The sequence below is a fragment of the Pagrus major genome, chromosome 2, assembly GCF_040436345.1.
Source record: "Pagrus major chromosome 2, Pma_NU_1.0".
Classification (NCBI taxonomy): domain Eukaryota; kingdom Metazoa; phylum Chordata; class Actinopteri; order Spariformes; family Sparidae; genus Pagrus; species Pagrus major.
This window is the reverse complement of record NC_133216.1, coordinates 27,508,902-27,534,183: the sequence shown is the minus strand read 5'-3', so window position 1 is coordinate 27,534,183 and position 25,282 is coordinate 27,508,902. Positions and strand designations below refer to the sequence as shown.

The 25,282-nt window shown below is 41.4% G+C and overlaps 1 protein-coding gene across 1 annotated transcript in view; it reads right to left on the bottom strand.

The window, feature by feature from the left end:
* Positions 1-25,282, bottom strand: part of LOC141020305 (calsyntenin-2-like) — a 250,036-nt gene that overhangs the window by 31,219 nt on the left and 193,535 nt on the right. Inside the window, exon 9 of the mRNA XM_073495380.1 lies at positions 2,374-2,536. Coding sequence (XP_073351481.1) covers positions 2,374-2,536 — 163 coding nt within the window. The remainder of the gene's footprint in view (positions 1-2,373; positions 2,537-25,282) is intronic.

Below are 25,282 nucleotides of genomic sequence, written 5' to 3'. Positions count from 1 at the left end.
AATGAAATGGATGCAAAATCTAAAAAAACAGTAGTATGTGCAGTCTGCTAGTACAATTTGGATATAGAGTCAGAAATTTAGGTCTGCATGCACTCTTAGGGCCAAACACACCAACCTGACATCAAAGAATTAGTGGTGACAAAGCTTGACTGTCACCTCTGTCTCGGCCAAAAAGCTGCACTTGAACACACCGCAAAGACTACAGCCGATGGACAACTAGCTTGTACAATCTGTGTGAGAGGAAATGACTCCACACCATGAGGTGGCAGAAAGGGAAACCGGAAGACTCTTGACTGCGGATAGACAAACCGTTGTTACGACACCACTGTCGCCAATATAGCCACTTCTTATCAAGAATATGTCTCATAAAAACTTGCAAATAATAACTTGGCACTGGCAAACAGTTGCAAGCGATAAACAAGAAGAACCTGCACTAAATAGGAGAAATCATGGATACTTCAGCAACAGGCTCAAGAGGCTTTCCCTCTCTTTGTCTGTTTTGCTTAGCTGAACAGCCAATCACTGTGATTTCTCTCACCGATGGGCTCCACTGCCGATTCAATGTGCTCTCTCAGCTGGAAATCTGCCAACAAGGGCCAACTACGGCCACAGATGCTCTACAAGAGCCCGAGGGCCGACCACCGGCCTGGTGTGTCAGGGCCCGAGGATGTTTTCACACCTGTCGTTTAGTCCAGTTGTTCCAGAGTCCACTTTGTAGTCACATTGGCTTTTTCACATTGGCTTTTTCTGAACTGAACTGGCTGGACGTAAAAAAAAATCCTCACTGACATGGGCAGATACTGAAACCTACCCTCATGGTTATGCAGAGGTGGAAAGTTTAATATGAGCTTTACAGTACACATTATCACACAGACCAACAGCCTTAGTATGTTACAGTCAGACTATACTGATCATTTTGGGCCGACCGGCTCAAGAGTCATTCAGTATCTTTAAATTTGATAGCATTGACAAAAAGGTTAGAAAACTATTTATATCAGAGTTTAATAGCTTGTGACAAAGTATTTTATTCTAAGACACTAAAACTTACCTCCTAATAAAAAGTGATTCATGTGTGTTCATTAGCGGCTCCTAATGGGATTTCGAGGCAGGTTTCATTACAGATTATACCGACTGCTGGAATGGGTTCTTTGGATAAATATCTGATATGAGATCATTCTAAATCACATTCATTTGCTGTGCCCAGGACATCATTTATTTAGACGCTAACTGACCAGTTAAATGTTTCATGAACCATGAAATTATATCATGAAATTTAATTAAATATTGCAAAAATCACTGCTGCCTGGAGCCATACTGTTTTGAGCTAACAAATATTTTTATTTACTCTGCCATCCGTTTGCACGTTACCATGCTGTCCTGTCTGAACTCTCCGGTCCTCATCTGACAGTTTCCTCTGTGAGACCATTTAGCGGTGCGACAGAATGCAGAAATAAACACACTGTCACTGTTCTACAAATGTTGATTTTCTTTTCACCACTGTTCTAAAAAACACTCTCAGAGCTGAAGCTCCCGGAGCCAGTTAGACAATAAATAAGCTCATCTTTGCAACAGGTTTGCAATCAATGTGCTGAACACTTAAAGCTCAGCGCTTTGAAAAGGCAATCTGGCCAATCTGTTGTGGCTAATGGCTTATGTTAAGATTTCGCTCTCACCCTTACAACTCTTTACTGAGGCTTAGCCCCCAACTAGAAAAGCTGAAATAGTCTTTGAACTCCTTTTTTTATTCAAGGCCCTTTTAATCCTCCTAGAAGGCTTGCAGTGTTCAATGAAAGAAATGGGAGGAGAGTAGGAGGTGGACAAGGAGGAGGAGGAGGAGGAGTGGACTTCATCTCACTGCCGCAGATGAAAGCGACACGAGATGACCTGCTTTATCTGAGGCTAAGCATCACCGAGCAGCCTCATTTGGGCTATCAAATCAATGGGGTTCTGTGCTGTGTGAAAAAGTGCCCTCGCTCCTACCCTCGTGCAATTAGTGGCAGCTATCAGTTTTTGAGGACAGCTTAATTGTACGCCTTCATTCAGTTTTCAGGTTCCCCCTTTTGTCAAAGGCAGACTAAGTGCTTTTCTTAATTACATTGTTCATCCAAGGCCAAAGAACATGTTCCACACTCAATGAGTCCCTTTGTAATAATACCTCAGAACATATAATTCATTTTCTTGAACTTGCACTCATACTGTCTGGAAGTTACATTCAATCAGCAGACTTCCCGATTTTCCCCATTTTACCGTGACTCTTAAATTAAACTTTGCTTTCAGTGGTAGTCTTTTTCACCATTTCATTATCGCTATCATCACCTCTATCACCACAGGCATCTTCATCATCATCACCAACGCTCAGCGCCGCTCACCCACCTTGCCAGCAGGCACCGACTGTAAGCTGCACGTCAATCTGCGAGGGGTGGATGGGCCAGTCGTCGGTCACCAGGTAGGGGTCGTAGGTCACGCCGTCCACATAGAGCGTCACCACTGGGAACTCTACATTGATAACGTAGTAGTGCCACTCCTTGTCACAGATCTGTCAGAGAGAGAAGAGAGCGTGTCGTGAATGGACATTAATAATTTAAATATGATTGAACAGTCAGCTGCTGTGTTTATTCACTTTTAAAGAGTAACTCCACCAATTTCCCACATTAAAATGTGTTTATAGGTCTTGTGGAATTCTACTGCATATGTGGAAAAAGTAGTATAAAGCCTTTTGTGGCTCATGAGGAAGCTACATCAAATTTGATAAACTGGCTCCAGCGATGTTACTCAGTGGCTAAGTTGCATTATGGGTAATCAGAGAGTTTTTTCACTCTCATCCATCCAGGTAAGAAGATTTAAAAAGGAAGAAGCAAAAGCACACACATGCACACACACTTCATGAGCAGATTGACAGTTTTCTTTCTGGGTATGAAACTTTGTTCGTTGCTCTGCTATTCCTCCTTCAGTCCCTCTCACTGTGTAACAGAATTAAAGCTGCTGTATGCTAACTTTGCAGATGGCAATCCCCTCCCTCTTCTCTACGTCACCACACTTACACGACTACTTTCTTTTTGTTTTCAAGCCTTTTTCATCGCTTCGCCTGTTTGGTAGTTTAAGCCGCCACTGGGAGAGCTGGGATTGGTAGCTTCCCCTGTTCCACCATTACTGGTATAAATACCAGAACAGGAGGATCCTGCTCTCTGCCTGTTGTCTGAGCAGGCAGGACCGCCTCTTTATGGAGTTCTCTGTCCTGATTGGATAAAGTGGGCAGGGAAACACTCAGCTTGTTTATTCATTTATGGAAAAAATAAATATTTTTGAGTTTGTATTATTACCTCATTAATATTGTAAATATCAAAATTCTGAATTTGAATTTCTTCTCCAAAACTACATAGTGCTCTTTTAAGTTAAAGGATCACTTAGAAACTTTTATGGCAGACTACTATTAGCAATTATAGGTTTTTATTTTATTTATCATATCTTATTATTATTAAAGCAAAGTGGCAAACCAAATGTCTTACTTCTTTATGCCAAAGATGGGGCTGGTGCAGTGTATTTTCTCAAATAAGAAGGGTTCTGTTTATATTACAGATCCACCATGTGATTTGTTGTGAATGAATTTTTACATAAATTCTTGGCTTGTGAAGTTTTTCCCCTGTGCTTCACACGCACTGAAATGCATTAGTACATTACCTGTTTAACCTCTTCTGGAAAATGCTTGACTGTGCCACACTTCAGCATGCTTGACCATTCACCCTGCCTCGCTGTGTGATTTAATTGATTGCACAAGCCCACTCGTGCCTGTCTGTCAGTCTCTGAGTGCATCTCCTCTCCTTCCTCTTCCTCCGCCTTAGGGCTTTAACTCAGCAGTGGCAACACTCATCGGGCCGTGCTTCACCTCTTCCTCTCAGCTCCTCTGATACAGCCCAGGACAGCCTTTGAACACTTAGCCTTGGGTAACCTCCAGCTCTAATGACGAGCACTCGGCAGCCTGCTTATTAACACCGTGCTTGCGTGACAGATGGGAGTTCTAATCAATCCGGTTCATTTTCGCTGCTATTGAGGTGTGAGATACAACATCTGGTCTATTGGTGATCATTCTGCACAGCTGCTTAACACATATGCAGCATGTCGATGTGCTGAGTCGGTGCTCGGGATCAATGGGGGGATAATCTGATTGTGCATTTGATGGTGCTCCAGATGTGACTGATACTGATGGCATTGACTTTGATTTGTAAGTTAGGATGCTAGGGCATGCATAAACATGACCACAAGGTAGCTCTGCGCCTACAATTCCTATGCAATGTGTATACAGGTTGTTGAGATATGATTTCAGCGTGTCTCCAGAATACATACTGAATACTTTGTGGACTTTTGCTCTAAATCCCTAACGTGACCGTTGCATTATCAACTGGATATTGTAGATTTATTTTCCCATCTGGCTACATCTCATTACTTGTGTGCCAAGCGTAAAAACAATGTATATTAGCATGCACACACACTAATCCCTCTGACATTTGCACAAGCAGACAGTCGCCTCCCATGCTCTACCGCTTCTTCCATGCTTTTGCTGGTGAGTATTTCAAAGAGAGCTCGGGCCCTTCTGGGATCTGAGCGCCTAGTGGATGACTTCCTCTCGCAGGCTTCAAAGGGGTGCTGCCGAGGCACTCTAGCCCAAGAGGAGGCTGCCTCTGCTTGCTAGGGCTGTCAGTTTGAGATCTCTCTCAGGGATAGAAGGAGTGAGAGAATTACGTAGCCACACATGACAATACTACTTTGTAGAGCGAAGGAAGAGCTTGTGACTAGAGTTGGACTAACATGGGTATTTGAAGAGTGATGTGGATACATGAGTGTTTCAAAGCTGCTGGTAATCTTTAATCATTCAATTTTTTTTAATAAAGAAGCTTTAAAAGCATAAAAAGAAGAAACGACGTTCAGACGTGGCTGGATGATGGTCGATGGCCCAATTTTAAAGTTAATAACCGGTTGACTGAGGCTTAGCTTAGCTGCTAATTCTGCATAGCATCTCCAAATCTTGTTTAAGGTTAAAGTTCAGAGCGAGACAGAGCGAGGGCACTGCCTCCGATAGAATGAGATCCATGCTTGCGGGGGTAAACAAAAACAACATGTCCGACAATGCTGAGACGGTTCACAGTGCACCACTAAGTCTAAAGTTTGGAAGACATTTGGATTTTTAAAGAAGGAAGGAAGAATGGACGAAAAGTCTGGTAGTTTGTGAGGTCTGTAGCACAGCGATTAAGTTCACCAGTAGTGCGATGGTCACACCCGCCTGGAGAGACGGTATGATGAGAAGTATGTGGGCAGTCTCTTTTTGGCATTCAGCCACTGAGTAGCAGACAATACTGATGTGGACAACCAGTCATTATTCTCAGTGCTGCCCTCAGTGTGGTTTCAAAATGACATTTGTCTTCCATTTTCCCCATGCCTTAAAGTAACAAAAATACTTGGGGTTCTCTGGTCTTAGTATTATATTATTATACTATTATAGTATTATACACTTATACTTATAATGGAAACTGAATGACTCCATGAAACAAATGTTAAGAATTGTATTAGATTGCATCCAATTGCACCAGATCATACCGAATCGACCTGTGTTAAAAATGTATCGGAGCCCCTGTATCTAGATGCATATTGGCTCGTCTTATAAGGGAGTGATGCACAACCCAAGTAGAAGTAACTGACCCGGAGAAAATGAGTCCACTGAACATTTCTTGAGAATTTTCAAGATACAGTTCATTTGCAAACAAGATAATAAGTTGTGTGCATAAATTATTATCTTGTGCCCCAAGATAGAAAATGTTTGATCTCTCAGGACTTTGGAAACTCTGTCTAATCTTGTGCGCAAGATGTGGATCTTCACTCTAACAATTAAAAGGCGGTCAGGTTGATAGAAATGGTAAACTTTCTGAATGCAATCAGGTCTAGTCCAGTTGATGGAGATGGCACAAACATTCGGCATCTTGTCAGAAAAATGATTAGTGTTTGAGAGAACAGGTGCACTGCTATGCATGGGAAGATGCCAGCTGGACACGGATGGAGAAACTTTGTTGTGTGTGTTTGTGTGTAGGGGGTGGGATCGGTGTCCGTTACAAAACCTGAACACTGGATATAACGTGGAGAAGCATCCGCTATAGGACAAGCTCAAAAGCTATACTTAAAAAGCCACGGGCCACTGTGTGTGCATGTGTATACGGGGCTGTGTGTTTGTGTGAGAGGCAGCGATCCCACAAGGATACACCACTTGTAATAACACCTAACAACAAACAGGCACACACAAAAATGAATGCACAGACATCAATCCAGCACCATTAAGTGTCAACTTCAAAAACTTCAAAGTCAAAGTTAAAGTTTGGGAGAGCAGCTCGGGCTTGCCTCGCCTATGAAAAGCAAAGCAAAAAGTTTTGTATTCCCCGATCCCTCACTTTCCTGTGTCTCTGCCTGATGCAAATTGGCAGATGGAAGGAATGTATGAAATAAATAACCACACAAACAAAGGAGAGGGAGGACGTGAAACAACCAGAGGACAAAGAAAAGAAAGTGAGAGAGAGAGAGCGGAAACACCACACATCAAAGATCCTCCATCATCTCTTGGGGCACTCGATGGCGAGAAGAAAACAAAATTGCTATCTGCCCCCCTCTATCTCTGTCTCTTTTTCTCTCTGCAGTTTATTCGGTCTCGTTTCTTCTTTGCCTGTCTCTCCATTAGAACCTGACTGTGGGAGTTGTTGCCTCAAGACCTTTGGAGTTGAAAGTCTTTAAGAGATCTGTCACCCAACCCAAGCTTCTAACTTCAAACAAGAGATGGAATGAGATAGAAAAGGTAGAAGAATGAGGAGCGATGAGGGGATCTGAGATCGGGAGGTGGCAGGGCAGATACATGACAGCGAAGGAAGGTGGAGATGAAAGGAAGAGAGGGAGGAAAAGAGAGGGGAAGAGGGAAATAAATTGAGAGAAGAAGAAAGAAGAAGAAAGTGGGAGAGGAAGATAAGGGAAGTGAGCTGTAACCTTTATTAAATGGAAAGACATGCCGACGACTCAGGAAACAACAACTATGGAGGAAAGCAGTAAATCATTAAAGAAATAATTTGCCATACTGGAAAATACACATATGCTTTCTCATTGAGAGTTAGATTAAAGATCAATACCACTCTCATTCTCACACAGTGAATATGGAGCTGGAACCAGAAGTCGGTTAGCTAAGCCGAGTCTTTAAACTAGCAGGGGGAAACAGCAACTTAACATACAAAGTGTTAACAAATGTTAAATAGTGAGCTAATATTTGGAAAGTTTTATTTTTTCTAAAAAAATAAGCATTAACAGGAATCCAGTATATTAGCAAAAATAAATTACTAAAAAAAATGCATTGATGGTAGACTACCCATCATTCCTTGTGCAATCATGTAAGCAAGCTAACCTAACGTTAAGCTAAATGTCATGTCCCAAAAGGCTGTCTGGGATGAAGGCAGTGTGTAAGGCACTGTATAAGATGCAAAAGGCTACGACAATGAAGCATTGGTACGTGATGACCTGGGATATAATGTGTGGCTATCGGCTACACAATAGCTCCACATCATTAGGGCAAGTTCAGTGGGCAGCTTTATACAATATATATGTGGTAAGGGGTTCCTGCTACACATTTCAGCTGCTACATCAGTTAAGGGGTCCTTGGCCTGTAAAACGTTGAAGACCCCTGAGTTAATTATTTTGTCTGTATGCAGGCGAACATGACTGTAAGCTAAACTCTCTGTTAAATTTAAGCAGCCATTGTAGCTCCTGAGATTACGGGTTAATATAGTCATCAGTTTTCACTTAAAGTAGCCTGACATTGCTTTCATTATAAAAACCACTGCATCAAAATAAACAGTAAATGTGAATATAAAGATAGAATTTCGATCGTGCAGGTGTACCCAATAAACTTGTAAATCATGTGTACGAATAACCAGACAAAAGACAGCAAAGATGCCCTTAAACATGAGGTTATTCTTAGCTTCGACTGTGGATGTGGGGAAGAGGGCTGATGAGAGAGAGGGATAGATGGAATAAAGAGGAAGTAAAGGAGGTGAAAGGAGGGAGTTAAGGGGGGAGGAGAGTCTACGGGGCCTGCTGGAGGAAGGATCCAAAACAGAGATTGATGAGCAGTGAAAAGAAGGTGACTTTAAGGAGGGATGGGGAGGAGGAGCCAGGGGAGGAATGAGAACGTTGCTGTAGAGGGAAAGTGAAAGCAGAGGTGTACATGTAAACTGAAGGGATTGGATTGGTGGGTGGGATTGGGTGGTACGGTACCTAATGAACCTGGAAATGATCACATTATGACAAAGAAAAAAACAGAGGGATATTACTGTAAGTGTAAGTGAAAGTTTTGTATAATTTCAGTCAATTCAATGACTATTGTTATAACTTGCAAAGTGCAATGATGCTATTCTATTCATATGTAAAGCAGTAGGCCTATACAGCATTTTAACAATGGAAGTAACAGAAGTAAGATCTAACAATGTATATATGTATAAATGTTGCAGCTCAGTGGTAAGCTGCCTGCAGAGAGAAAGGATGTGTTCTCCCTTCTGTAATGCCAGTTTTCTCGAGGTGCTCTAGTTTCACTGCATCCCAAAAGATATGAATAGGAGGAAGTACAAATGCTCCTGCTATTGTCCTTGACCAAGGCACGGGCCTTGATGCAGATGTAAATCACTCTTAAATTATCACTATTTGGTTTATAAAACATGCACTCTAAAAATGACCTGAGCTGCACATTTCCACGATTTATTGATGTTTAATCATTCTCAATGTGCCTTCAGTAATTCACAAAGGTCAAAGGTCTAAAGATTACTGACTCATTTAGTGTTTCCCTCCTGAGTAGAATGGTACCGGATGGTTAAGGAACAAAAAACTGAAACCAACAAACATGTCTCGTGGTATGGTTGCAAGGCACAGTATATTTCTGCTTTTTCCTGTTCTTATTACTCAATTTTATCACTTTTGAGATAAAACCGTAGAAATGTTTATGTGTCACATGTTTAATCGAGAAAAAGTGGCACACACTACAATGATGCAGAAATGTCAGTAACAAAACAGTATCCATCTAAAGCTGTGCTAACACTGGCTAGAACTATCCATCATGAGACACTGGTCACAAACCAAGACTGTGGAAACAAAGTCAGTAAGAACATAACTGTCGAGTTTTCAGCGACGAGGACTGCTGTGTATAGCAAATGAGACACTCTAAACTGGGAGAAAGAGAAAGCAGGGCCAAAAACTAGCAAAAAATAAGTACTCAAGGAATTCTGAGACTTTAAAATTAAGGCACTTTGTCTCTTTTAGCACCGACAGGCACTTCATATGCTAACGTGGCTCTACAAATTGTATAACATCAGACATAATGTTACAAATTGCCGTCTAACAGCTCAATGAATGTTGGTATCATTAAAGCTAAAGCTCTCATCCTGTCCTGTTTGTCTGCCCTCAGAAATACTTAGTCTCCAGATTCATTTGCAAAAGTGCTGTTTGCTAACACATAATTGCCATAAATCATCATCAGCTCAGTGTCAACATGCAAACCATTATCATGTCAATTGTTGTAAGCAATTGGGTGTCTGAAAGCCTATAATTATAAAAATAGAAAAAACAATTAAAAAAGAAGTGATAGCAGAGGAACAGTTATATGTGTGTGTCGGTGTGTGTGCGCCCGTGTATACATGTACTGTATGCAAGATTGTGTGTGTGTGTGTGTGTGTGTGTGTGTGTGTGTGTCTGTGTGTGTGTGTGTGTGTATGGGAGAAGTACTTGAAGGTGACTATGAATTACCGGCTGGCAAAAGAGACTAATTAGAGTAGCAATTATACAGCCGCTCCCGGCAGAGACTGTGAGTCAACAGCCAAATGACCTCTCCACGAGCTCATAATGGGCCACACACTACATATACACGCACACACGCATGCATGTGTACGTGCGCTCATAAACACACACACACGTTAATATCCACGGGGTTTTTAAGCTGCATGGCAATTTTAGTGAGACTGATCACATTGACTCGCTCACCCTGTTGGGTTTATATAAAGCAACAGAAGAGTTAGAGTGGAGAGAAACACTGTGTAATATTACAAATTTGGGGGCGTCCCAGTGGTTCAGTGGTCTAAGATGCATCCAGTACCATGTGTGTAATGTGATGTCCTGGGTTTAAAGTGAGCCCCGGTTAATGTTACAGATCTGTCTATGTTAGATTGTATTTAAATATGTAGTTTAGTTTTGTTTTCTGTAAAGACTAAAGATCACAATGATTCATTGTTTCCTTTAAGTTCTGATCCATCTAAGAGTGATACACAGAAGTTTACTGCAAATCGACAAAGGCCCTGTTCAGAACTGGTATTCCCATGCATCCAAGGTGACCCAATAGCTCTTAGTACAGGTGGTGGTCTGGGCCACATGTGACGACATTCTGTTAGCAAATTCCTTAAATTCTGCATGAACTGCAATATGTTAAATTTTTTTTTTTACTTGTAAAAGGTGTCTGTTTTGCGGCATCGCTCTACTGGCTTGTTTACGAAAGAAGACAACATGTTATTGATGGTAAACATGTCAAATTTTACAATTACAGTAAACAGTCACCCGAGGAGAAAGTCCCCAGATTGCTTTAAAAAATGTCCCTATTTTTAGAGTTATTGGGTTAGGAGAAACTTTATAAACCTTGTGAAATGCTAAATGTCTACCACAAATTCTTAATTATGTCAGCGTCTTTGTAAATTCGGCAAATGTTATACATGTGTGTAAAACACTGTGTCCGTTTGTCCCAGTGATGTAGGTGTTTATTTGCATACAGGAAAGATCTGATCACAAGTGGTCAATTGAGATACATGCCATATGTGAACTGATGTCCTGATGATACACCACTAATCTGCCCTTGAATGTCTTCTTTTTTTCGTCTTGGTTAGTTTGTGTCTTATATGTCACTCTCTGTTCTACATTTGATTGTGGCTGTAAAATGCTTTTTTTTAAAAAAAAAAAAATTGATTGATGATAAAAGACTGTCATTAATTTTGGGAAATCAAACCACTTTGCTACACTGTCATCATGCAGCCATCAAGGAGTAGAAAGTGAAGCCTAAAATAAAGATTCAAATAATAATTTCTCTGCCTATTTTCATACTTTGAGCTTCAATTAAAATTGTGGCAGCCGGTTCTGTTCTCTGTTCTGTTAGACCTGACATTTAGGTACCTCAGAAGTAGCTTGTATATAAGCTTGTCTTATCCTACAGTTTAAAAAAAATAAAAATGCTGCACTAAAAAAAACAAAAAACTAAGTGGACGTTTTAAGATAAGTGCCTCCAAACTGTGGTCAAGTTACCATTTTGGAGTTTTTGTGATCACTCATGAAAATTATTTTACTTTTGACAAAATGTAAGCAAAAACCTGTATAGCTAAAAAAAAAACAACTAACTTAAGCACTGGCACGCAGTGTCAAACTTTAAAAACCCCTTGGGTTAAAGCATTGTAAATGTGTAGGTGTTTCCTGCACATATATGCCTACATGTTCATGTTCATTGTAAACACAATATTTCAGATTTAAATTCCATTAAAATTCTTGTCAGGGGCTCAGGAGAGGTGTCGATTTGGGGGACAGCAGTTAATTGTCCACCCGAAGTGCTCCTGCTTACCTTGTATGTTCCCTTTATAATTTCTTATGAATAGAACAAGTCTATCGCAAACCAGGAACAGAGGGAAGGAACAAAGAAGACAAACGTGTGGGGCAGATCAGAGGGAAAAGAAAGACAATGTTTAAAACCCAGCAGGAGGACATTTTCAGCCCGCCATAAACTCCAATAGAAAACAAAAGATGTTGAACGTGCACTTACTGCAGAATGGCTTAACGTCAGGTCTAAGTCAAATGGGCAGCCACAATCACCACATATGGTTATACGCCACTGTTGTTTATCTGCTTTTTACCCAAACGTGACCACTGTGTGTAAATCTGACCTTCAGAACATGTCATGAGAGTAAATAAAGAAGAACATCGCTGCTGTGATTTAAGATTGACTTGTACTTTTTTGTTGTGTTGAAACCAGCTGGGTAAAAAACATGCTGATAGGAGCAAAAAAAGGCCATCTCACTTTTTAACTCTACACCATCAGTCTGTCAGCACTTCCGCAGTCCTTTTCCTTGCCTCCATGATTTCTTCGTGCTAGTTTTGGGAACATTTGGCCCAAAAAAGATTGTTGGCATCCAAGCGACCCATAAAGTATTCTCCTTTGGTTCTGTTAGCAAACAGAATATCCAGTTACAGAAACTGGGATTACTTCACTTCACCTCAATTGACCTCAGTTGAGGAAGCTCAGCTGAGCACGGCTGCACCGCAGGATCCAGCTGTACTGTAAGCTTCAGCTGTGAATTACCACTGTCTGTATCCGTATCCAGCGCTTGAGCATTTACAGTGATGTTTTTGGACAGGTTGCAAACAGGAGAATATTTTGGGCTTTTAGTCAGTTTTAGTTTTGAGCTGTGGCTGATTGCGTGGGATGGAAGGATTCTCACCTTAATCAGAGGTGGATGAACCAAACAACACTGTACATGCAAAACAACAAAGTTAAACATTGTCTGTCCTTACAATATCAGCCAGTCTTTTTCATCATCTTCTCCTTTCATTCTCCTGTCTGGTCTGATACATGGTACACAAAAGCAAACATGCTGCAACACTTATGCCTGTTGCTACATTTTAAATTCGAGTCAGACAGAAAACCCTCTGATCTAGTGCCGTAACCACTGGTTTGAAATAGAGCCGGATAGGAGTGCAGTGAAGTCTAGCACTAGCATCAGGTGCTCCACTGTGTGTACAGTATGCACAGGGGTTTAAGTGGGATTTGTAAAGACGGAGAGCTGGGGCCTTGAAAATGGATCCGAAGTAATCATAGCTTTAAGACTACATTTAGAGCAAAGCAATCAAGCTCACGGCTATGTGTGGGTTAAATGATGGCCACAAATGACAGGCTTCTTGCAATGATGACTGATTAGTCTTATCCAAATAAACTAAATGAGGTTCTAGCCTATGTACAGTCAGGAAGACAATTCTTTTGCCTGCTTAGTCTGTAGTTTATTTTTCAATCCATTCACTGTCCTCATGCCTCTTCTTGCTGTCAATGTCTGGGGCTGTCAGTTGACATATCAGCTATTTTCATCATCAGTAGCACAGCGACACACCTACACTGTACACTGTTATCATCTTGCAGCTCCCCCTTTTCAAACATGTTTCTCTCTCCGCCTGTAGTTCACTCATGCTGCTGTCCTGCAGGCCCTCCACCTCTCCATCACTGCCCAGTCTTTGCAGAGCCATCTGCTTCATCTCTCAGACACCATCACCACCAGTGTCTGGACTCCATACAAAATCTCCCTAACCCTTACCCTTCCAAACACTTTCCGACAAGACTTAATCATCACATATCGTACATATTAACCATTTTCTTACTTCATTCACTTGTCCTCCCTGATTGAACCGGCTTTAAACTTGTCCTCTTAACTTCCCAATTGGATATATTTGTGTGATGTTCTCAAGACTAATTTTATAGGCTTTTCCCTTGAGCCAAGGTCAGTCCACTTCAACCGTGCCGTGTGGTCAAGTGTTTCCACTTCAGCCTCACAGCGGGGGTTAAAGAGGAAGCAGCCAGACAGCTGTGCTCCAGCATGGCCTGATTTCAATTTGCTCCACAGACTAAATCTCTGTGGTTTGGAGTTAAGTTTGACTTCTGTGTTCGTGTTTTTGTAAATTCACATATAAGCAATATTTTACTGTTTACTGACAACTTTCAGCTGTTTCAGAGCTGCGTCAAATTATTTCTGATGCAAACATTAAAATCTCTCCTGTTGAACTAGTGGGAGACCGTTATTGTCTAAACTATGCAATGCATTTGTCACCAGATTAGCTGGGGGTCATTAGCATTGGCTATTCTTCACTTAAAAGAAGTCTAATTGACCAGATTAGGACATACTGTGCGCTTTTTGGTGAGCAGATCCGTTTTAAATGTTGCAGGGAGGAATAGCACAAATGAGAACTGCCACAGTGAGAAGAAGAGCAGCAGGCAGCAGGATTTTACTGTGGCTTGTGGCTAGCACATGTCGAACATATCATCAAGGGACAACGTTGCTGTGTGGTGCGATGGAAAAACACTCTTGCTGGTTCTCCAACCAGTGGAGCCTTTGTGGCTTTATTTCCACTGGTTGGAGAAAATCTTTGAAGTGCCATGGCAACAGGTAGGTCGTCGTGACATTGGCGTGGTATTTTTACGTCGTGTACTCTACTTACAGGGTTGGTTATGATGTGACACATGTACTTGTTTACAGATATTTCCGTGTTGACCTTTCAGAACGTGACATTTGTTTTATCCTCGGCTTAACAAGCTTGTTACTTTCCATAGAAGAGTTTCTGTTGTCTGGTGACTATAGACGCAGTACTGTCTCTGCTGTTGAATCCTGGTAGTGTGCAGAAGCATGTGCAGCCATTGTACTATGTAGGAGGTAAAAAGTGCTGATTCCCTGTAAGGCCTGAAGTCATTAATTAATGCATGACGGATTTTTCTGTTGCATCAGTCTGGCAGACACAGCGAGTCACTCTCCTGGAGCCACTCGGTGACTACTGTATATCTGTATATCCTACTTTAAATACAGCAGAAGATATCCCAGTAGAGGAAAAGACTGACAGTGAGGAGAGGTGGATGTCTGGGTGAGGGAGAGGGAGAGGAAGAGGGTAAGAGCGAGGGAGAGAGAGAAGAGATTGTGAAACAACAGCAGCCTCAGTGAGATGGAGAAAAAAAAGTCAAACATGGTCCCATAGGTTTAAACTGTCAGTACAAACAAAGCAGGGGGGTGGGGGTGCATCATACCATCTCGCCTACTGCCACAATGCATCCATCACACACCTCCTCTTGATTACCTAAGCCCTGACAATGCGTGCACCGCCGATACTCCTACACCAAATTTACCAGCCCTCCACCAGGCTCTCTTATTCCTCCGCCTCTCCGTCTCCATCTCTTCTTCAATTCATCTCTCTTTCTCACCCTCTCTTCTCTTACCACACTTAAGGTCAGGGTGGGATGTGCACAATAAATCTTCACCGCGGATTCTGACAGCCACCCTCAATCCAGGAAGTGCCTTAGCCAGGTGGAGGGAAGAGCAGCACTGCACGTAGCTTTCCTTCTTAAAAACTATTTGGGTAGGCAGAAAGTCAGAGTCGAGAGTTTGAGAGTGTTATTTAGCCAGAAAGTAAGACAAATCGGAGGGCTAAAAAAAAAAACAATGGAAAAACAAAGCAGGTGAGAGGGAGGAGAGGGCGAAGGGTAAAAGGAGAGATTCGCTGGAAGAAAAGGGATTCAGCGAACCCATTTGGTCCAGATTAATATGATGAATGGCACCGAGCAGCAGCTTTTACCGTGCTGTTATTTTCTTTTATTTGGCTTTTGTGTGCCTTTGTACTACAAAGTGATATCAAAGGTCTCACACACAAACACCCACACACACACTGTGGGCACCAACATGTGTGAACAAGTGCAGAACACCTGTGCAACATACACACACATGTGCCGACTGCACAATTCATAAATATAGGACACAAATATAAAAATAAGACCTACAAAGTCAGGAACACAAATACATATATCATTTCATTGTCAGATTTCTTTAGATTTATTTTTTATTACACACTCTATAGTCACTCTTACAGACACAGCATTTCCACACTCAGAATATGAGAGATGTAGACTTGAGACTTGGAGACTCGAGTCACACAAAGGAGGACTCAACGCTTAAAGGCTGACTTGACCTGACTTGACACCTCTGCTACACACATATCACAACATACATGTATATTTACAGTCTCACACACATATACTTTAAATCCTCTCACCCTCTACTCACCGACACATAGACAAAAAATGTCACACTGTACACAATTACACAAACACCTGCGTAACTTTCTGTACCCCTCTGCACGTCACTGATATCGTGTCGCACGCACACACGCAGAGCGTCGGAGCCAGCGGGGTAATAAAAGCCATTGCTCCTCCACTCTTTCATTTAGTGGCCTCTCCAGCACTATTTCCAACCATCTAAGACCTACCGTTCCCCCAACTCTCATAAAGGAGAGGTAATATTATCCAGAGATGGTGGGATGTGGAAGGAATAAAAATGATTGAAAACTGCTTGGAACAGGGTTTTGGAAAGTGTGTTTGTAATAAAGGTTGATTTCATTTGTGATGCAGACTGTGATAGCGGAGGTTGAGGGACACCTCGGCAGAATATAAGAGAAGGTAATGTCGTCTGTGATGACTGAGTGATATCCTGCTGAGAGGACTGCAACGACAGAATCCACCTGCTCTGATGACACATATTAAATTATGAGTTTGCATATTATTTTTGCCTCCTTACAGCCTGTGTGACTTTACCGACCTCATGTCTGTCTATCATATTGTGTGTCTTGCTCATGACATGTAGCAGACAGATGTCTGAATGATATCAGCAGTAAGAAGACCTGTTGTTCTATTGTTTATTGTCTGCAGTCTCCATGCGTTTCTTTCTTTCACCTATCTTTTTTTAAACATTTCTTTACTTTCTCTGCCCTCTATCTCTACCCTTTCATCTTTCTGTGGTTATTGATTCCTACTGTCAATAAGCTCCTTCACCTGAATACAAACAAGCCCATTTGCATGACAGACAGTCAATATTAAAAAAAAATCCAGGGAAGGCTACTGTGTTGTTTGCAATAAATCCCCCGTTTTGATGTAAATATGTGCAGTGTGAGTATCTGAGAGGGGTCGGTGACCGCTGTATGTCAGAGATTTGGACACAGAAGGATTCTGCTCTCCACTTGGCGCAATTTTACAGACAGAGTGGCATGGACGATTGTGTATAAAGGCCAGCGTAAGCCTCTCGAGGTGCAGGCGGACAGCGGTCACAGTATTTGTGGTAAAGCTGTGAGATGTTAGCCTTCAGCTGGGTAAACAGTGTGATCTTAGTCCTGGCCCAGAGCTATATGTTGGCTCCGAACACACACACACACACACGAACACATCAATGTGTCGGGGGAAAAAAAAGGCAGTGGGCAGTGAAGGTGTGCATGTGGGCAGAGGGCTCAGGTGGACAGATAAGACATGTTCGAACTGGTCTCTATGGGGCAAGTTTATACATACATCAAAAAGACTGTCAGGAAGACCCTTCATAAACCCATATATGTGTGTGTGTGTGTGTGTGTGTGTGTATGTATGTGTGTGTGTGTGTGTGTGTTTGTGTGTGTGTTTGTGTGTCCATCATGCTCTTTGGAGCTGGTTGGTGCAGCAGAGCTCTAAATTTAGCAGGCTCTTTAGTAGCAGTCATCTATCATTCAACGAGAGCCCTCCCATGAGGAGAAAAAGGCAGTGTGTGAGTGTGTGTGAGTGTGTGTGTTACAGAAAGATGGAAAATAGCAGCACAGATAGAGTCAGAAACCCAAAGAGCTAATACGTTTCTGCACAGGCTTTGAAGTCTTTTGCACCCTTATTGATTAATGCTGGAGACAAACTACGGCATTTGTCTAAAGTACGGAAATCCAATTTTTTCAGCTGTAAAGAGTAAACCGAAAAAAATAAGCTTCTTTCTTTAATTTTCTTTTTAATTTAAGTAGAAAACTACGAGATTGTCCTCCCATTAAGTATGACAGCATCAGTCATTTCACTGTCTGACCTCTAGTAGTAAATATGACGGTAGCAAAGGAGGAAGTCAGCTAATGTCATTATACAGTGACAAAATCTGTGTAAGGAGGAGGTCGGCGTGTCTACGTGTAAACACTTTAACATGGGAGGCCGCTGTTTGTTTCCAATCCACAACCGTTCTCTAACCTTAACCACGTATTAACCATGATTAGAAGGTAAACATAATAATTTTACAACAATTACATCCTCAGCTAAGTAGTCATTTTAAACCCAAACCATGATCTTTCAGCTGCTACTGTCGCTTTTAAGGAAAAAGAAAATAACAGAAAACAGATTACAATAAAAAGAAATCCTGACTTTCTTTGATTGTATCTTTTTTTTCAGCTGTTTTTCTCAGCAGTTATTATGAATCACTCTGTCAGCTAAATGACTGCAATTTAAAACTGTGTAACACCGTGCCTCTTATTTCACTAATCTGTGTGATGCCGTGCTCGTGGATCAAAATTGCTCCACTCTCATTTGCACATTAATTTGGTACAAAATGGGAGACAGCTGCATGTGCTGTCATTTGAGCATGTGGTAATGGTTTGTGCTCCTCTTAGCAGGTCTGGGTCTGACAGACAGCCCTGAATGTGTGTGAATGCTGTTTGCCTTTTCTCTCTCAGACTCCCCTTCCTCTCTAAACGAGACAGATGTTTTGCGGACCTTTGCTGTTTTCTTGCAAACAGCATCTTTTTCTCCCACTTCGTTATAAAAAAAAAGCATAATTTCGTAACCTCATCAGGTAGTGCGGTCCCTAAACATCCCGTAGTTTACTAACAAGGAGTTTCTGATGACAGCAATCAACAGCAGCATATCAGCAATTTGAGAATGCCAGATGCTCGGCGTTCAAATTGTGCTCGGGAGATGTTTGTTTTGACTATAAGCCTGGACTAGTTAGGAGGCAACTGTGGGGGATGATCATGCCAAGTGGTTGGCAAAAAAATATGCTGTTTTCCATGTTTTATTCTCATGACTGAGAATACATTCAGCCATTGTTGATGTGCTCAGTGAATGTAAGCAAACATTTTGAAATGCGCTTGTTGGCCTTTATACCCACATGTGAAAATGGAGAAAGAGCTTAAATCAATAGTCAGAGGGAAAGACACAAGTGCTTGAAATCATAACTATTACTTCAATTTCATAGAGTGATGATTTATGGTATGAAGCTTCAGTGAAATCAAACCTACAAGGACATTGTGAATATCATGAAAATGTCTCCTAGTGATGAACCCACAGAGAATCATCACTCCACTCTGCAGTTCCCACTGTTTTAGTATTGTCTCACCAACCAAAAAAGCTCTGATAGACCCACTGTACGCTAACTACCGTGCACTAACAGCAGACACAGTTAGCAACTAAATGGTCTGGATACAGATGCATACATACCATTTATATAAGCATAAGCATTTACACATACTGTAGTCGTCTCACTTGCTTTACTTTCCCTGACTCCCCTGAGAGCACACCTGTCATTTGATCTACTCTGCATCGAAGGTAACAGATTACATTTCATATTTTCGCACTGCTGTCCACTTCAGATAAAGTCCACCCCCGATTGTTTGCTTGATTGCTTTCCTGAAAAATAAGTGTTTTCCACAGGGCAGCCGAAGGTAATGATGTCACTTTCTCATTCAATTTAGATTCCTGGTGGAAACATCATTTAGATCTCAATTATCCCGGTTGCTTTTTTCTCGCTCTTTTTTGCAGCTGAAAGGCTCGAGGTGACTTCTCATTGATTGATTTTCTCTTCTTGCCAAAGCCTCTTCAGTGTGTCAGAGGAGGACACAATGTAAGCTTTGTTCCAACTGTACACCGAGCATTTCTATATATATCTCTGTACCAGGGACACATTTAACACTGTGGCGATATGCAGCCCACAATGTGGAACATGAATGGTCTTTCAAATGATTTAGCAATGCAAATGGTTGTTTAGCGTGGTGCCTCTTTAGATTACAACAGCTGTAAAACTTAACATACTGTTGGGAATTGCTAGACCTCTTCTGTGCTCGACAGAACAACACTTATTGTTTCATATATTGCATAATTTTATGTCAACAGAGGCAAACAGATATCAGCCTACAAAAATGTCCTGATAAGCTTCAACGACTTTATAGATGCTGCAATGGCCGTCCTCCGCTTCCAGTAAGGCCAATCATCAAAGTAAATGAACTCCTCGTAAAGTAGTCGACTGAATAACCGGCCATTGTACTTTCTTGATCTTCTAACTTCTAATGCCTTGGCCACACTAAATGACTTTCAAATTGGTCAGGTTGCTGTGCTGCAATTTTCTGCCCTGTAATGCCCTGCAAGATGCCTTTAAGTCATTTCATTTTGCCCCCTACATGACCGATCAGCAACAGGGGGTCACACATTACAAGGACTGAAGAGGTCCAAGTGCAAGTTGTTTGTACGCTGATTTTCAGTGAAAAAAAAAAAACGTGTATGAGGATGGATTAGGAGAATGCGCTGACAGTAAGGGTTAATTTTTGCAGCAAGAAACCTATAACTGCCTGCTTGTATTGTGGGTCAGCAAGGACGACACAGTTGAAACACTTGTGTTGTACGTATTCTGATTCTGAACTATGGGCTGTTATTGTACCTGCTCCATACACATAGATGCATGATAGGACTGGGTTCAGAGAGCTGCTGCTGATGACAGCAGAGGAGAGAGAGAGAAAGGAGAGTGTTTGCTCTCATTGGCTGTAGCTTGTCCCTAGCTTCCTGACCCACCTGCACTCAACCTGATATCTAGCCTGCTAGATATCCAGCGGTTGTCAGCATCATTCCGGTGAGCTGTCCCAGAGCTCCTGGATTGCGTCTTTAAACAGTGCACACATGCCCGTCGTCGTTCTTGGGAGTGCACGACGATCAGCCTCTGTCTGGGATTTCCAAAAACCGTCTGTGACAGCAAGATCAGGGCTACAATCCTGTGGTGTGATCTCTGCATAAGCTACAATGGCTAATCTAGGGAACAACCAGGTCAAATTCACAAATATCAACAAAGCTTTGTGAGTGTACATTGTTTTGCCAGAGTTGTATTTCCTAATGCTCTGTAACACAGGTGGCGAGTGCAAAGTTTGCCTCTGCCAAAACAAGCCAGAACTGTGACAATTAAGACTAAAAATACCACAATTATCCTTTAAAAGTTTAAGGAACCCTGCTTAATCAAGTCTGTAAACGATGCTGTCAACCTACAGCTTAATTTGACTATCTTAAAAGGCGTAGCTGACTTAATTCAAATGCATTATATTTCTCGAGATCAATACCACTGAAGAATTAAAGACTGCATGTGCCAGTCACTCATTCGGCTGGTGAATTTCCTGGATACCTGTATGTGCCAAAGACACTTTTTTATGTCAGTCCAATTTTCGACTTAATTATAAAACATGCGGCGCTTATTCAGTACTGGCTCCTGCAGAAAACAGCTTCTGGATTGACAGTCCGGTTCTTTGAGGAACCCTGAATGTAAGTCTGACTTTAAAAGAATCCGAAAGCGCGCACAAAAGACATGTTCAATACAAGCTTAATGCAAATCTCTTCAAGCCAATAAAAAAACCTCAGCCCATCGCTCTCAACAATGCAAACAGCACAGATAGCAGAGTTTAGAATACTGAATCACACTGAACACAAAAGGCCTGCGTGCATAAAGCCTCGCTGCCTTAAACTACCCTGTGTCTGTTATTACCAGATAGTACACTCATTTTTTTCAGCAGGTAAAACTAATATCTGCAACAATCTTCCACCCCCCACCCGTTCCAGTCATTATGTAGCGACTTTCCATGCCTGATTGGCTTGTATGTGAAATTAATTGCGGTTCTGTGATAAACCGATGCAGGGAGGGGAGGAGATTCTTCTGTGGAAGGGTTTTTCTGGGTTGGACTTATTCAGAAGTTCATTTTGTTTAAAAGACATTAGCAGATGAGGAGAAAGTGGCGAGGAGGCGAGGGGAGATAGCGACTTAATGAAAGTTTCCTTTCATGCCCCGGGGGTTTCAGAAGCAACTATTAACAAGAGGGAGGGAGGGAGATGAGAGAGAGGACGTAAAGAAAGAAAAGGAGATTCAAAAAGTGCTCAGGAAACTCTGTAGTTTAACAACTATTGTGCAGCTTATTACAAAGATGTATGTGGTGCCGGCGTAGTCCACAGAAACTTTTATCACCTAGAGGTAATAATAAGAAAAGAAATCGAGATCAATTTAGACAAGGCCATAGAATTAACTAACCGGCTGAATCTTTTTATGCGCCACCAGAAGACTGTCAAAATTCAGCCTAATCTATGCAGAATTTCATCCTGCAAGGTATATGAAGAAACCAACTTAAAGATGCGATGTGATGCATTTTATCATGGGCAAATTACACTTCATAACAAGTGCAGCAAAGATAAAACGGCCTTCACTGGCCTCTTAACTGTATTTCACCACTATGTGCAAGTTGCATTAGCTTGATTGCACATAACAGGGAGAGGGAGCTGTTCTCTCAGTGCAAACACAGCAAAATGCCACATTGAAGATGTAGATCATGATGATGATGATTAAATCACTTCTAAAACATGTATCTCCTTCAATAAAGACCAGATGAACGCCTGTGTCTGATATAACAAAGTTCTTCTCTGTGACAGGAAGCAGGGCGGTTCATGAGGAAGAGGATTAGAAAGTTGATGTTTAAAAAAGATTGAGAGTTTACAGACATGCTCTGTGACGATGTGCTGTACTACTGATAATGTCACCAGGCGTCCTCACAATAAAAATAGTAACGTGCTGATGTGTATCGAGTATAATGTTTACCAAGTTAACTATCTTAGATTAGGATGTTACCATGGAGCAGAGGCTGTAAGTCAAGTCGTTAGTCTTACAGGTAGCTGTTGATGATCTGATGATGGCGCTGGACGAAAATTGGAGCTATCACCAAAGTTTTTACAGTTCATGGATACCTATACCAAATGTTATTTAAATCCATCTAATAGCTGTTGAGATATTTCCTGTTTTCCTGTTTCCTGTGACTGTTACCACCGATCAAGGAAAGACAGAGGATCACTTCGATAAAGTCTAGTCCACATGTACACAGGTATTTTTGGAAACAGTGTCTATGTCTTCTTTTACCAAAAACTAAATCTAATTTCTGAATGTCTTCACCCTGGAAGGAGTTCTCCACACGATCAGTTTACAGTGAACTAAAAAGCCGTCATTAGGATTCATCCTCTGGGAACCCTGAATATCTGTACAAAACTTTTGCCAATCCATCCCGTAGATATTGAGCTATTTCACTTGATGTGTGAAAACTTTGACCTGCTGTTAGTGCCAGATGAAAACTCAGTGGGTGATCAAAGTCATAAGGTTTCATCCTCCAGGGATCACAAATGCCTGCACAAAGTTTCATGACAATCAATTCAAGGGTTTCCAATAGAAATAGTAAAGATATTTGAGTCTGGACCAAAGCGCCGTCCCTTTAGCCACACAAAGTCAAATCCTCACAGGGCTGTATCCAGGACGTTTCAGGAGTACTTAGGTTATGAGCCCTCAAACATCCCCTTTTCTATAACTGAAAAACTCAGACCCTCTCAAAAGACCAGACACTGAAAAGAAAGTCTCTGAAATTCCTATTTATGTTTGATATATTAAATGATTCTGTCAACTGTTAAATATGTTCTGTAAATTTGAGTCTCCCTGAAGCCTTACTGCCTCCAATACTGCCAGAAGTACTAATTTCTTCATTTTCAGTTCAATTAAATTTAGTTCAATGCAACTTTATTCTTTTTCTCTGCAAAGGACAGCTTGCAAACCAGGTCCACAATGCACTATAAATATTTATTTATTGGCCCAAAATACAGGAATCATTGTGTGAAATTCCACGTTTATTCTTTAGTTTAGAAAAAAGGAATTTGGACACATTTTAAAACACCACAGAAAATGTGGAAAGGATGAGAACACAGACAAGTGACTGATTCTCTGCGGTAGCCCTGTGTCCAAAATTCCTCCAGACGATGCCTCACACACACCGTGTGCCATCAGGAGGCTGATGGATGACCTCGTTCATGCTCTCCCCCCAATCAAGACCAGCGGTCTGTCTGATCAAATTAGCCCTGGGTGCTGCAGCTGGATGTCCAGGCTCAGCTGTGGTATCTCCCTCTGAATCATATGTCAGCGCTGGGTGAGCGCAGGGTCTCGCGATCCAAGGTGACCTGTTTGACTTCAAGACAGCACCCTTGATCAACAGACAGCTGCCATCTACACACGCAAACACATGTCCCTGGAGCTGGCATATTACTCTTCGTCAGGCATGTCTGCTCAAGTAACCATCACTTAAAAAAGTTTGGTGCACGACATGAGGATGGAATATGTTTGAAATATGAAAATCACTCATTCACTTAATGGAGCTTTAATTAAATATTAAACAAGAATCTTCCAAATTGATGACAAAATGGCATATTTTAAGTGAATCACTGAATCAAAGTGGTGAACTTTTTTTCTAATACATTTCCTGTCTTGTCCTACTTAAACCAACATTCTCCTCCAAAAAATATCCTTGCAAAATCATGTTTGCGCTCATTTCCAGTTCTGATACAAGGTAACACAATGTTTTATTTGATTAAATATCTGATATCTTTACATGACATGTCAGGCAATGAAATAGCAGAAGAAAAACAAGTAAAAAAGACGGTTCTAATAAAATACCAACAAGTAAGTCTTCATAACCATGGCAAATATTTATTGAAGAGTCACTAAATCCATTAAAAAACTGCATGGTTATTAAGTAGAGTGGTATGACGGTTCTCCAAATTAATTGGGGTTAATTAAAGGTCAGGCTTTTTTATGGATTGTGGGAGGATTTATAGTGCAGCCAGGCACTAAATAGAAATGCATACAGGTTCTTGTGTGTACACACGAACACACACATAGATGTGTGTAAAGCTTTTGTGCAATGAGCAACTTGTTAGTGAGGTCCTGTGGACTGACCAGTGGTTCTTGCTCCTTGTGGCACACACTGTTAAGTCTAACCAGGAGTCGTCTGTCAACCCAGTCACCACTATAAGTGTATAACCACGGATATGTTGCAGTCTTTTTTAGGTAAAATTTTCACCCTTCTTTAGATTAAATACCAGCATTTGTCACCACAAACAGAGCTGGAAATGCCCCGACGTCTCGCCAGAAATATCCTGTTTGTAGCCACAAACATGACTGGAAACATTTGGACACATCGTCAAAAATACCCCATTTTGTGGCTGCAAACATGGCTGGAAATGTGTCAACGTCTAGTCTAAAATATCCAATTTTTGTTGCCACAAACAGGCTGGAAAATGTCCTAATGTCTAGTTAAAAATATTCAGTGGTTTCACATTAAAAATGTTGATAGTCAGCTCATATACATGTAATGTGAACGTGATATGATATTTCTCATATTTGAACAAATCCGTGCAGAAAAGTGAACTGCCAACATTTTATTCTGCGACTGTGCTGTTTCTATTATTAGTGCAGTAACAGACTAACCTGGATTAAGCCAAGAAAAAAAATCCCAGGATGTTTAATACAGGTTTCATCCCAGTAAGAAACGTTATCCCTGTCTATGAGGTTGGCCC